This window comes from Carcharodon carcharias, chromosome 20, assembly GCF_017639515.1.
Source record: "Carcharodon carcharias isolate sCarCar2 chromosome 20, sCarCar2.pri, whole genome shotgun sequence".
Classification (NCBI taxonomy): domain Eukaryota; kingdom Metazoa; phylum Chordata; class Chondrichthyes; order Lamniformes; family Lamnidae; genus Carcharodon; species Carcharodon carcharias.
Window position 1 is genome coordinate 28,575,597 of NC_054486.1, and position 13,710 is coordinate 28,589,306.

Sequence of the window (13,710 nt, forward strand, 5' to 3'; positions counted from 1 at the left end):
TTTGAAACTGGAACCCAGGATCTTCTCGATTGTATGAGTCGGTGCTGTATTGTCTATGTTCAATACCAATAGGGGAACTTAAGGTTTCTCATTGTGGATTCATTCATGCCCATGCCAGCACAGCACTTAAGAGGATTCACCTGTGGGTTTATGGGTTTCATGCACAGTGAACAAACCTTCAGTTTATAAAAAAAAACACTGATATTTAGGGTCACGATACAATGATTACTTGCTTCACAAAGCAGATATTTTGGGGTTTGAGTACAATACACACTTAATTCAGGAAGCACAATGGCTACAATACTTTTGACAATGAGTTATAAAATAAAGACCAGCTTTAGTCACTTTTATGCATCTGCACAATAATGTCAATACTTTATATTCTCAAAATCAAGTATTTTAATGGCACATATATCTCAGGTGCAAAAGTTTTTTGGCTGTCTGAAAGAGGTAGAGCAAGCATATTTTATTTGTTTACATTCCTATTATGGTCTGTCCAGTTTATTTCTGCTCATAACATTTTAAAAATTCATAGATTTAACTGGTTATGAAACAGGTATTCATGACTTAAATTATCAAACCATAAGCTTTAATTATTCACAAGTATGATTAGTTATTCAGATTAAGAACCACTTCACCAACATGGATCACTAGTTCAGGCTGACTCTTACCTAGGTACTCCACGATTGTTTCCAAGGGTTTTCTAACCACTCGTTTCAATCCTATGGTTTGTTTTGGTGCTGCTGGTAATCGCAGTGTATCTGGTACATAAAAAGAGAGTAGATTGTTTTAGTACCCTCTGTCCTCTAGCACAATCTCTAATTCTCTCGATCCCATTTTAGAGGAACAGGGTGTCATGGTGGGATTAGATGCTGCGTCCTTTCACTTCTGGGACCAGGGTTCAGACCTACCCCAGCTGAACGGATGAAAGTCACTTCTCTCTGCTGGCTGTAAAAGTCCTGTGTGAAATGGGTTTGGGCCTTCTAAACCGAGCTCCTTGTGGGCAGGGGCCTGCAGCACAAATTTGGCTTGAACTGGCATTCCTGCTCTGAGAGGTCAAGGATGGCTGGTTTAGGAAATAATAGAAGATACAGCACAAAAGGAGGTCATTTGATCCAGGATAATTATATTGGTTCTTTGAAACAGCTAGTTAATTAGTCCCACTCCTCTGATCTATCTCCTAAGTCTGCAAATTTCTTCCATTTCAAGTACTTATTCAATTCTCCTTCGAAAGTTATGACTGAATCTGTTTCAGGCTATGAATTCCAGATCACAACAACTTGCTGAGTAAATAAAACTGTTTCCTCATCTCAATCATTGCCAATTACCTTAAGTTTGTGTCCTCTGGTTACTGACCATCATGCTAGTGGAAACAGTTTCTCCATATATAAAATGGATTCACAACAATTCCATTAAGTATCATCTTAACCTTCTCCGCTCTCAAGAGAGCAGCTCCAGTTTCCAGTTGTGGAAACACTAGAGACTGAGGACCCTCACTCTTGACAACATTCTGGCAAACCTCCTCCGCACACTTGCCTTACATGCTGCAGTAGGGGCACACCACTGATAGCGGGGCTCAGCCATATTTTTGAGCCAGATTAGAGGGAGTGTTATTCTACATCTGTGCTATACCTGCTCTTAATGCTGTCGTTGCAGGGGTGACCTTAATCTGTCATCCAACAAGAACTTGCTAGGTGTCTCACCTGTCACTGTCTCAGAGGTAGCAAGGACACCAGAAAGAGCAACAAGGGCCACAAGACACCACTTTATGTAAACATTTTTTTTCATTTCATTTGAACGGTCAGGAGGAGCCTTTCAAACGTACAAAACCTGTTCCCCAGGATTTATCCTATGGCCAAAAGCCTCCCTTTGCTGCCAAGTTCCTAATTCCAGGCCCTTCTGCCGGTCAGTCACAAGCTGATCAACAACATTAAGATAAGGCTCAGGAGTTAAAATCACCCAGGGCTCACATTAGCAAGATAAGAACAGCAGGAGGCCATTTAGCCCATCAAGCCTGTTCTGCCATTTCAATCATATCATGGCTTATCTGCAGTTTAACTCCAACTATTTGTCTTGTTTCAATAATCCTTAATTCCACTGCCTAATAAAATGTCAACCTCAATTTTGAAATTTTCAATTGTTCCCCAGCCCCAGCAGCATTATGCTCTGCTGAGTATAAAGTATAATGCTCTGCATGAACTCTGCTGAGTATAAAGTATAATGTTCTGCATGAACTCTGCTGAGTATAAAGTATAATGCTCTGCATGAACTCTGCTGAGTATAAAGTATAATGCTCTGCATGAACTCTGCTGAGTATAAAGTATAATGCTCTGCATGAACTCTGCTGAGTATAAAGTATAATGCTCTGCATGAACTCTGTCCCCCATTTTGTATTTTTTCCCTTGTGCCAGTCTGTATCTTGTTCATATATTTTGCTTTCAGACAGCGCTGACCTTTATTCTGCTATTAACACCTACTCTGGACAAATGCTTTGTTTCTTTACTACTAGCATTTCTAGTCTCTTCGCCTTTTGTTTATGACATCTTTGTAATTTAACCTCCCCTCTAATCTATCCCTGACCATCCCTTTTGACTCCACCTGACCCACACCCTTTTTTAACAGCATAAAACCCATCGCATTTCTGCCTCTCTTCAGTTGCGAAGAAATCATTTTGGACTATTTCCCTTTCCACAAATGCTGCCAGACTGCTGAGGTTTTCCAGCACTTTTTGGTTTTATTATACTCTGCTGAGTTTGTTTTTATTCATTCATGGGATGTGGGTGTCGTTGGCCAGGCCAACATTTATTGCCTATCCCTAATTGCCTTTGAGAAGGTGGTGGTGAGCTGCCTTCTTGAACCGCTGCAGTCCATGTGATGTAGGTACACTCACTGTGCTGTTAGGGAGAGAGTTTCAGGATTCTGACCCAGCGATAGTGAAGGAATACATTTCCAAGTCAGGATGGTGCATGGCTTGGAAGGGAACTTGCAGGTGGTAGTGTTCCCATGTATCTGCTGCCCTTGTCGTTCTAGATGGTAGTGGTTGTGGGTTTGGAAGGTGTTGTCTAAGGAGGCTTGGTGAGGTCCCGCAGTGCACTTTGTAGATGGTATACACTGCTACCACTGTTAGTCGGTGGTGGGTGGAGTGGATGTTTGTGGAAGGGGTGTCAATCCAGCGAGCTGCATAGTCCTGGATGGTATAAGGCTTCTTGAGTGTAGTTGGAGCTGCACTCATCCAGGCAAGTGCAGACTATTCCATCACACTCCTAACTTGTGCCTTGTAGATGGTGGACAGGCTTAGGAGAGGCAGGAGGGGAGTTACTAGTCGCAGGATTCCTAGTCCCTGACTTGCTCTTGTAGCCACAGTATTTATATGGCTAATCCAATTCAGTTTCTGGTCAACGGTAACCCCTAGGATGTTGATAGTGGGAGATTCAGCAATGGTAACGCCATTGAATGTCAAGGGGTGATGATTAGATTCTCTCTTTTTGGAGATGGTCATTGCCTGGCATCTGTGTGGTGTGAATGTTACTTGCCACTTGTCAGCCCAAGCCTGGATAATGTCCAGTCTTGCTGGATTTGGACATGGGCTGCCTCATTATCATGAAGACATAATAATCAACATAATGTTACTGGAATTTATTGTAAAATAGGGTAATAGTGGGATGTGTGTGTGTGTGTGTGTGTGTGTGTGCGTGTGTGTGTGTGTGTGTGTGTGGAGGGGGGAGGAAGGAGAGAGAGAGGCAGAGAGAGATATTTAATTGAATTGAATTAGAGACAGCTAGTCTGGGTGCTTTGATCTAAGAGAGGTTAGGTTTGAAATGTTAATTAGATAAACACGGGGAAGTTTAGAAACATAGGTGTCAAGGGAACATTTGCATTTTGAAATAGACCAGGCTAGATTTTTTTCAAAGGAGGGGTGAAATGCGTCACCTAGCCAGGTGAAGTTTAGAAACGGTGTGATTGTTTTTCCCAAAGATCACTGGTTAAACTTAGTGCTATGAGAGGGTTTTATTATCAGGGAGATAAAGTCCAAAGTCATAGTGAAACAATGGGTATTTGCATTCAAAGAGAAAGATATGTATAAAGAAGGAGTAGGGCTGTATGTACGCAAAGGCATTTTTAAGATCTTACAAGTGCGCGAAAAAGCCTTCAGCATCTATGCCTCAAGCTGCTGTCTTCAAAAGTCTGAAGTTAAGAAAAGTCACTTGGAAGTTGACTTGTTCAGGATATCATGTTTCTTTGCCTGGGTCTTTTAAAATCTTACTGTTGCCTTACAAAGATGTAACTGGGAATTAGTTTCATTAAGGGGATTTAGAAATTATCATAGTAGCAACTTGTAGATCTACGTATGTATTTAAGGTCATTTCTTCTTTTAATAAATGTTTAATCTAATTTTGTAAAAACCTATAAGGCTTGGTGGTCTTATTATCTGAATTCAAAGCACGCATCTCAAAATTTATACAAATAGCAAAACACGTTGTGGCAGTTGTTTCAAGATTCCCTTTGGGATTTGAACAACTCAGCATTTACCATCAGCTGTGCCATAACAATCTGAGGAGTCGCAAATGTATCCACAAGATTGTGCAGCGGTCACTCGTTTCGATGCTGTCATGAACATCTGTGGCTGGCAGGTTGGTGAGGGTGAGGTCAAGTATGTTTTTCCCTCTTGTTGGTTCCCTCACCATCTGCGGCAGACCCAGTCTAACAGCTCTGTCCTTTAGGAATCGGCCAGCTCAGTCTGCAGTGCTGCTACTGAACCACTCTTGATAATGGACATTGAAGTTCCCCCACCCAGAGTACTATCTGTGCCCTTGCCTCCCTCAGTGCTTCCTCCAAGTGGTGTTCAGCATAGAGGAGTACTGATTCATCAGCTGAGGGGGTGGGGCAGTATGTGGCAATCATCAGGAGGTTTCCTTGTTCATGGGGACTTTATGGGGTCTGGAGATGATGTTGAGGACTCCCAGGGCAACTCCCTCCTGAATGTATATAACTGTGCTTCCACCTCTACTGGGCCTATCCTGCCAGTGGGACAAGACATAGCCAGGGATGGGGATGGTCTGGAAGGTATGATTCCATGAGTATGACTGTGTCAGGCTGTTGCTTGTGAGACAGCTCTCCCAATTTTGGCACAAGCCTCCAGATGTTCGCTAGGAGGACTTTGTATCATCTGCCGTGGTGGGATTCGAACCTGGGTCCCCAGAGCATTACCCTGGGTCTCTGGATTACGAGTCCAGTGACAATACCACAATCAATACCTTCCCCTTAGGAAGGCTTTGGCCCTCATCCCACTCCCTAACTGCCCAAGTCCGATTTCAGGTTAAAACAGGCCAAATGGGTCGAATTCCCTTCCCCGGTTGTAATATCCCTTAAGTCAATGAGCACAGAAAACTATTGTGTATGCTTTAATGATCCTCACTGGTAACTTATTCCATCCACAGTGATACAGGGTGTCACTATCAGATATTGGACTGGCATTATTCCAGATTTATAAGAAGTAAATTTGTAGCCTAACACGTGGATAAGCAGGATTACCTCTTCATAAATTTAGATGGAAGTGATCAGGATTTCAGCACCAGCACAGAGCAACAACCGAAGTTCAACAGCCAGAATTATTTGGGCATGGCAATGTAATGATTCTGTTGCTGAATTCGTAATCCAGTGTCTGGAATTAATAATCCAAAGAATGTGAAATTAGATTTCACCACAAAATTTTAAATTAAGGAAAAAAAAACTGAAAACAAAGAGCTGGTACCAAGTGACCATGAAGCTATCAGATTGTCATAAAACCCCGGGTGGTTCACTAATATCCTTTAGGGAAGGAAGCCTACCATCCATGCCCTATACATGCCTCCAGTCCCACACCTGCCCTGTTTTGACTTTCAACTGCCCTCCAAAGTGGCCCTAAAGCCATTCAGTTATTTCAAACAGCTACAAAGAATAACAGCACTGTGGAAGTACCATCACCATATGCACATCAGCAGTTGAAAATGATGGCCCAGCACCTCCTCCTCGAGGACACCTAGAGGTGGTCAATAAATGCCAGCCTTGCCAGAAATTCACACATTCCAAACTGAATAAAAAGAATGGAGCCAAGTGAAAACGTTCTCAGAACCCTTGTCCTCCTACAGCCAAGATGAAACTGGAATAGCACTGGCAAACACTTAACAACACAATGTGTATTCAGCCTCAGTCCACCCAGTTGAACATCTGTTGATCCCTGAAGATTACCAAGAGGCCAGGATGGATCAAGAAATGCAGAAGTTCTTTGACATTAAAAGTGCAATTAAACAACTCAACCGTGACTAAGGTAAACTGAGACCAGGGCTTTACTAAATCATCATTACTAGTTGGAGTCTTCCTATTATGATAGGACGCAAGGGGCTCTTCAGTCACCAAGGGCATTCACCGGAAGCATCTCTCTTCATCGTGGCAAGAGATTAAAAACATTAATGGTTATCCTCTGAGTTGGGCTAGGGCTGGGCTGGGGTTCGACTGGTGGTGGGGCTTACAACTGCTGGATATAGTTGGGTGTGGTTTGTTTTCTAAGGTTTATCTGCAGGACCCTGGAAGGCCAGACTTTGGGTCAGACATGGAGGAATTGACATGGAAATCTGGCTGGTTCTAGGCCAGAGATAACACTGGGATCTGCTTCTAAACCAAACCCAGAAAACCTGTTGTCATTCCAAGCAACAAGACCAAGGAGAACAAGTCTGAAAATGTAGCTCGTCAGTAGCTCGTGTGTGCAAGTCAACACACAAATGTAGCGAGAAATTAAAACAAATTAACATCCTTAATGAAAGAAAGGATGTGCTTGGATTTACTTCCACAGCCAAACACAGTAGCCGTTTTTGTGCACAGCAAGAACCCAACAAATGACATGAATGTAGTCCATCTGTTTTCTGTGGTATTCTTTGAGGGATGAATGTTGGCTGGGACACTGGGAGAATTCCTGCCAGATAAAGAATAGTCTGGGTACTAGAGAGTGACCAGCACACATGGGGCCTGAACCCTGGGGCACAGGGGTGGGGGAATAAGATCACATGTCAGAAAGGACCATATCCTCATCAGTGAACCACTTGAGTTTGGTGGAGAGCTTACTCACAACTATATTTGTTTAATGTTGCCCTCATGTTGCCGTGGTACTTACATTCCGCCTTGATGGCTGCACTGTTAATGGGCACATGGGGGTGTCGTGCCGCCTGCTGCAGAATGTCTTGACATAAACGCCTGGCTATTCTCGTCAGTTTGGTTGTATGCAGATAAAAGGCCTGCCGTGTCTTCAGCGCGAACTTGGGACTGGTGCTATTCCGAAGTGGCAGGCCATGGGCATTCTAGAGGTGCATGGGGAGAAAGCGGCCAAGATATTACAGCAATCTTAAAAATACATTTAAAAAAAAAGTCTGAGGGATCTATACAGATAACTTAGTGGCATAGAAGTGGTGCAGCAAGCGGCTGTGCCGCGAACAATCTCCCGGTGACTGCCCTGTCTCAGAGGGAGGCGCAAAGTGGACACAAGACGCTTTCTTACGCAAGAATGAGATATGAAAAATCACCAAGGGTAATTTGCTTGGTGGCTGTACCCTGGCACCATTCTCATGGAATTCCAGTGTCCACTAATAAATACCTGTGTTTATATTGCATCTCATCACATCCCTTTGTTACATGGGCAAATGGGGCAGCAATTTTGTACGTAGTAAGACAACTAACAGCACTGAGGTAAACAATCAGTTAATCTGTTTAAGAATATTTTGGTTGAGCTATATTGGTTTGGACCCTGGGAGAACTTTACTTCATTTCTTCCAATAGAGCTGTGAGATCTTCATCACTCACCCAAAAAGCAAGATTTAATATATTGTCTGGTTTTCAGCCACTCCCAACAGTGCAGTACTCACTCAGTACTGTACTCAGTGTAAACTGAGATTATTCACTTCAGTCTCTGGAACGGAATTTGAACCCATCGCCTTCTAACTCAGAGGTGAGTTTGCTACCCACACTCAGTCAAACTGACATTGTGAGCTGTTTATTGTTGAGCCAATTCAGTCAGGGCAGGGTGGCAGGGTTAGAGGCACTACATTTCTCCCAGTGTCAAGGGCCAGTGCCTCTACCCAAGGGTCCATGTCTGGACATTGGATGAGGACCAAATCGCATCTGACCACAATCTATCCAAACTCTAAAAAGGCAATGACACTTGCTATTCAGGCTCACACAGTAATAACAGGCCATTTGGGTGAGGTATTGGAGGCCACCCATAGACAGAAAGTCAATCTTTTCAGGGAGGATAGGAAAGGGAATAAACTAGTGGAGAACAGCAGAAAATTGGTGCAATCGAAAGCACTTAGCAGTTACCGGGTTATTCCGGTTTGGTCCTGGCCTTTCACCATCCAGCCGAGTTGGCATCTTCAGTCCACCATACTTCTTCCAATAAGCCCAGCAGGCTGCGCAGAGCCGACACTGCATGTTGGGCGGGCCCCACGAGTACCACTGGTATGACTGTGTGGCTGGTGAAAAAGATACAAATTAATTGCAACCTTCCTCTCCTTTTGATTATTTTGCTGTATTAGTATTGGTCATTTAGGAGTACGGCTCGGTCTGATGAGGAATAAATAGGGGCATCCTGCTCAGGTTCCATGTTTTGATAACTCAATCTGGTCACTATCGGCCAACTGGATTTGAAAACCCGGTGTAAATCAAAGAACCCTGTGCTACACAGCTACTGTGTGGTTAAAATGGACGCCAGGCATTTCCTTCCCAGCTGTTTCGGGACCCTCTTGCTATCATGGTTCAATAACTGGTGAGTGGACACAACTCTGAAAATGATAGCCGCGTCAAGCATGTGGAGACTTTCACACTGCTCCGTGATCCCAAGAGTACTTACTGAAACAGCTCTCACAAGCTCGCCCTGGTCCTGGCACTGCCACTGCCCCATTTGGTGCCAGCACGCTCCCTCCATTCACCGCTCCAGTCTTTGAACTGCTTCCGTTGATCTGGTTTGGGTTTGGCTTATTACTAAAGAGTAGGAGTGGGGGATGGAGAAAGACAAACAAATAAGCCTCCAAACAGTAACCATGGGCTGGATTTTCAATCAGGGGTCAGGAACTGGAAAGGGAGCTGGTTCTGGGTACTGACCGCGTACAAGATGCTTTTGGCACACTCACTGCACTTTTTAATGCTCCAGCCAATTAAAGGCCAGGGAGTGGGCTCCCAATGCTGGAGGGACAATGGGAGGTCCTCCAGCATTGAGTGATTGGCAGCCATAACAGAGATGATTGGGTAATTACCCCTGTCAATCACAGTTGGAGTAAGTGACTGGGATTGATTTTGTGTACAGCATTTATATTGTGCAGCTATCCTCCACTCACTGCAGTTTGCTGGAGAAATTATATTACTTTTATTGGGAAACGTTGCTGTAGTTTCAGTAATAAGTTCTGTTTGCCATTGTTCATAGGGGCTCTGCTTAAGTAGACTTTGATGTTTTCTCAGTAAATAGGTTCCGTTTGCTGTAAGCTCTGCCGTGCTCACCCACAGTGCGTGCACCAGCTCACACACAGTGCGCGCACCAGCTCACACACAGTGCGCGCACCAGCTCACACACAGTGCATGCACCAGCTCACACACAGTGCACGCACCAGCTAGACAGTAAAAGGAAATAGTTGCATTTACATTGCAGGTTCTCAGGACGCCCAAAGAGTTAAAAAAAAACAATTATTTATTTTTCCGTAGGCAATTACAAACAGCAAGGCCTCACAAACAGTAAAGGTCAGACAACTTGCCTTTCTGTTTGTGCTAGAGTTGTTTGATTGAGGAACATTAGCCAGGACATCTCCCTGCTCCTTGATTAGTGCTATGGGATCTTTGGCATCCACTTGAATAGGGAGGCACTGCAACAAATTAAGCAGCATCCCAAAAGACAGCCCTCCCTTAGTGCCACCAGAAAGAACAAAGGCATTGGCACAGAACTTCCAAAGAGTTGCAATCATCAATGGATCGCCACTCCGTGTCCTTTTTACTTACCCAGGTCGGGAGCTGCACATTTTGCACCCGATCTTCCAATCCGGGACTGGTGAGGAATGTGTACGCAGGAACTCCGGAGTCCTTTCTGTGCAGGGTAGCAGCATTGGGGGAAGTAAGGCCATGCCCCCTTTTTACAGCACTAGCTGCTTTAAAGCGGTAAGTTTAAAGGTTCCGGCCACTTTGACAAGAGAGAAAGTAAGTGTGTAAGGTAATGGTTAGGGTGGATGGGGCGTTCAGGGGGATGGGTAGTTGGTCAGGGATAGGGGAGGGGAGTGGAGAGTTGGGGGGTTATCAAGGGATGGTGTGGGGTATTTGGAGGGTCCAGTATGAGGTTGGGGGCGGATGCGATCAGTAGTATAGTTACACAGGAGTTAGAAGTGGTTTTAATCCTTCTAACTTTTCCTGGGTAACCATTCTGCTAAGAGAGTCTGAACCATCAAAAGTCTCTGATTTAAATCGGAGTTTTGGATGGTTCCAGGTGTAAGGTCATTTCCTACCAGAAGGTTAAACTTCCTGGGCAATTCCCGTGCAGTCCTTGCCTGGGAACTTCTGGGGGGCAGGAGGGTACATCCAGGGTATGACCTGCCAAGAAACGGAAATTTTGGGACATTATCTTCAGCCCCATTACAAACTCTCTCGCTTTCTCACCAGTTTTTTTCTCTTTATTCATTTCCTGGATGTGGGAGCTGCCAATAATTTTTGCCCATCCTTCACTGCCCTTTGTCGTAGTAGTTTTGATACAGCTGAGTGATTTGCTAGGACAGTAAAGAGTCAACAATATTGTGCTGAAGAAGAGTCATACAGACTCGAAACGTCAACTCTGTTTCTCTCTCCACAGAAGCTGTCAGACCTGCTGAGCTTTTCCAGCATTTTCTGATTTCGCAACAAGGCTGCTGTAGTTCTGAAAAACACATGTAGGTCAGATATTCCCAAAAGGATATTAGTGAAACAGATGGATTTTTACAGCAATCCGGCAGCTTCATGTTCATCTTTACTGACACTAGCATTTTATTCCATATTCATTTGAGCAATTGAATTTAAAATCCCCAGCTGCCATGGTGGGATATGAACTCACATCTCTGAATTATTGGTCTAAGCATCTGGATTCTAATCTAGTAACATACAGTAAACCTGAATTTTCACTCCTGAGTTGGGAGCGCAGAGAAAATTCCCAGCTCCACAAACCCGACTCGGGAGAAAGTGTCCCTGGCGGACTAATTTTCCTTCCGGGCTGGGTGGTTAATGGGAGCGCCGACCCGGAAGTAGTATAGGGGCGGAGGCGAAGGCGCTCCCAGTGTGGGTTGGGCAACTCGATCACAAATAAAAAGCGGGCCAGTTAGGAGGCCTATTTGTGAGGAAGGAAGTTGCTGGTGTTGCTATTGTGGCTTGTGGGAGATGTCAACGAGCAGTCAAATGAGTGCAAACTCTCCAATTGTTGTTCACCTAGTTGCTGACCCAGGAACAGATGGTCAATCATGGGCTTTCCATAGGAAAAAATAGTCACTGCTGCTGCCTATTCACATTGTACAGTAGGAGTGCACTGAACCACTAACAAGTCTGGAGAAGCATCATAAGACACAGCCATAGAGATGACAGCATTTTGGCACAAGTAGCTGCCAACCATATTCTCATTAACACAAGTTAAGCCTCAGGGGATGTCTGGTACACACTACAATTGCCACGGTCCTCTGCCCTTTTGCCACCCATCCATCAGGATGTGCCAATTCAATTGACCATCAGGTCCCTCACAGCTGCACTTTGGCATGGCATAACATGGTATAACAGTGTGACTCAGGGGGAGTAGGCCAGTAGTTAGTGGTCAGGAGCATAGTATGCCACCTGGGAATGACAACAGCAAAATCTGGCTGCCATGCCTTTGTGCAGACCCATTTCCACACCCCACCCCCCTGCCCCCCCAACAGCAGTACTCATTGATGAGAAAGAGAACATGGTTAGTGCAAGAACATGGTTACTGCATGTAAACACACAAATGTGTTTGAGAACACTAAGTTGTATATCTCATGACTCTTTTTATTTCAAATGTGCATTGCCAGAATATCGCAACGAGCAGAGGGTGCAGAAGATTTGGAAGTTTCAGCACCCCCTTTAGTGACCAACACCTCCAGATTCTGGTGGAGCAGGTGCAGAGGCAGAGAGAGATCTTGTATCCAGTTGGCCAGGGCAGTCCTCCCACAACTGCAAACAGGGCATGGCAAGAAATCTCGGCATCGGTTATCACCACAGGCAAACATAGAAGATCATGGATCCAATGCAGGGAGAGGTTCCACAACCTCCTACAAAGTGAGTTGTTAGGCACAAGAACACAGAGGTCCAAGTGACAGTTCACATGTGCATACTGCAGTTAAGGAGTGAAACCTAGCACATACCTCTGCTACAACATGGAGACTTGTATGTCCATGGTGCTTCTGTAGGTGTACGGTACAGATGTGAATAAACACCTTGATGCATTGACACATTCAAGAGATTTCTACCTAGCTGCATTATATATCAGACTAACATTACTTCATGTTGGCTTTACAATTTATGAGGGCCCACAATGCCAAGCAGATGGCCTGGGCTGGGGATGGGTCTGCAAGGCTACGGGTGATTTGGAATGTCAAGCAGACAGCCATGGAGGCAGCCAGGGTGCCTGTCTGGCTGGCTGTCAATGATGGAGAATCGCCCGTAGCAGGTGATAAAGGCGGTGGCAAATGCACTTTGAAACATGTTGGAGGTGATGCTGTCGGTTCACTGAGCACAAAGGGATGTTGCCATGAGAGAGAGTGCATGGATGAGGTGGCATCATAAAGACTGTGCAAGTATGGTTAAAGGCAATGGCGTGCATCAGAGCATGCTTTCACAATGAAAAAGACTATACCAAAATAACCTTGTGTGTGTTTCACACAGGTCCCACTGCTTGCTTAACCCACTGGGCCGCCTCGTCCCTCAGGCATCAGGAGGAGGAAGAGATGTCCGAGGAGGCAGTATCACATCAACTAGCCCACACTCCTCCAACACAGATACCAGCACACTTGAGGGATGTAGTGTGTGTGTGTGTGTGTGTGTGTGTGTGTGTGTGTGTGTGGTTGTGTGTGTGTGAGTGCGAAATCAGTGGCTCAGGGTGAAGGCCATCGCCCCAGAGTGCAGGAGGAGATGTCGGACTCAGAGACATCTATGCATAGACCCCTCAGAGGAGGAAGAAAAGTCACTGTGATGGTCAAGTGAGCAGGAATGTGGAGCTTCAGAAGCCACCTTTTGGGGCACAATATTTAGATAATCAGACACAGAACGTGAGAACATCTGGCGGAGTGCCCTATAGCAATGTGAGCTCATGCACTACGAGTGGAGAAGTCCATCACTGTGATGAGCTCCAATTTGTCCCTGGATCTTGACCACATGAGCTCCAACCATGAGAGGTTGGCTGCTCTCATGGAGAGACAAATGCAGTAGATCTCCAAATGGATGCAAGAGCAGTGTCTCAGCCAGGAAAGGGTGCAAGGCTTGCTAAGTAGCTTGGATCAATCTGCTCAGAGTATGAAGGCTGACACCCACAGAATATACGAGGAGCTGCATTCCATTAACAGGATGGTCACACTGTTGGCACAGCATTTGCTGGAATAGACGATTGCTGCGCAACAACAGCCAGCCTCATCAACCCCACCTGAAAGCCAACCTAGAGCTGTAGAGGTTACTGAGGAG

At 45.0% G+C, this 13,710-nt stretch overlaps 1 protein-coding gene across 4 annotated transcripts in view; it reads right to left on the bottom strand.

Moving 5' to 3' along the window:
• Positions 1–13,710, bottom strand: part of LOC121292639 (metastasis-associated protein MTA1-like) — a 145,554-nt gene that overhangs the window by 46,857 nt on the left and 84,987 nt on the right. For all 4 annotated transcript variants that reach the window (XM_041214876.1, XM_041214877.1, XM_041214875.1 and 1 more), the window contains 4 exons: positions 8,876–9,006; positions 8,347–8,498; positions 7,148–7,331; positions 672–761 (listed from right to left, as the gene is read on the bottom strand). In XM_041214876.1, the coding sequence (XP_041070810.1) occupies positions 672–761; positions 7,148–7,331; positions 8,347–8,498; positions 8,876–9,006 (557 nt within the window). The remainder of the gene's footprint in view (positions 1–671; positions 762–7,147; positions 7,332–8,346; positions 8,499–8,875; positions 9,007–13,710) is intronic.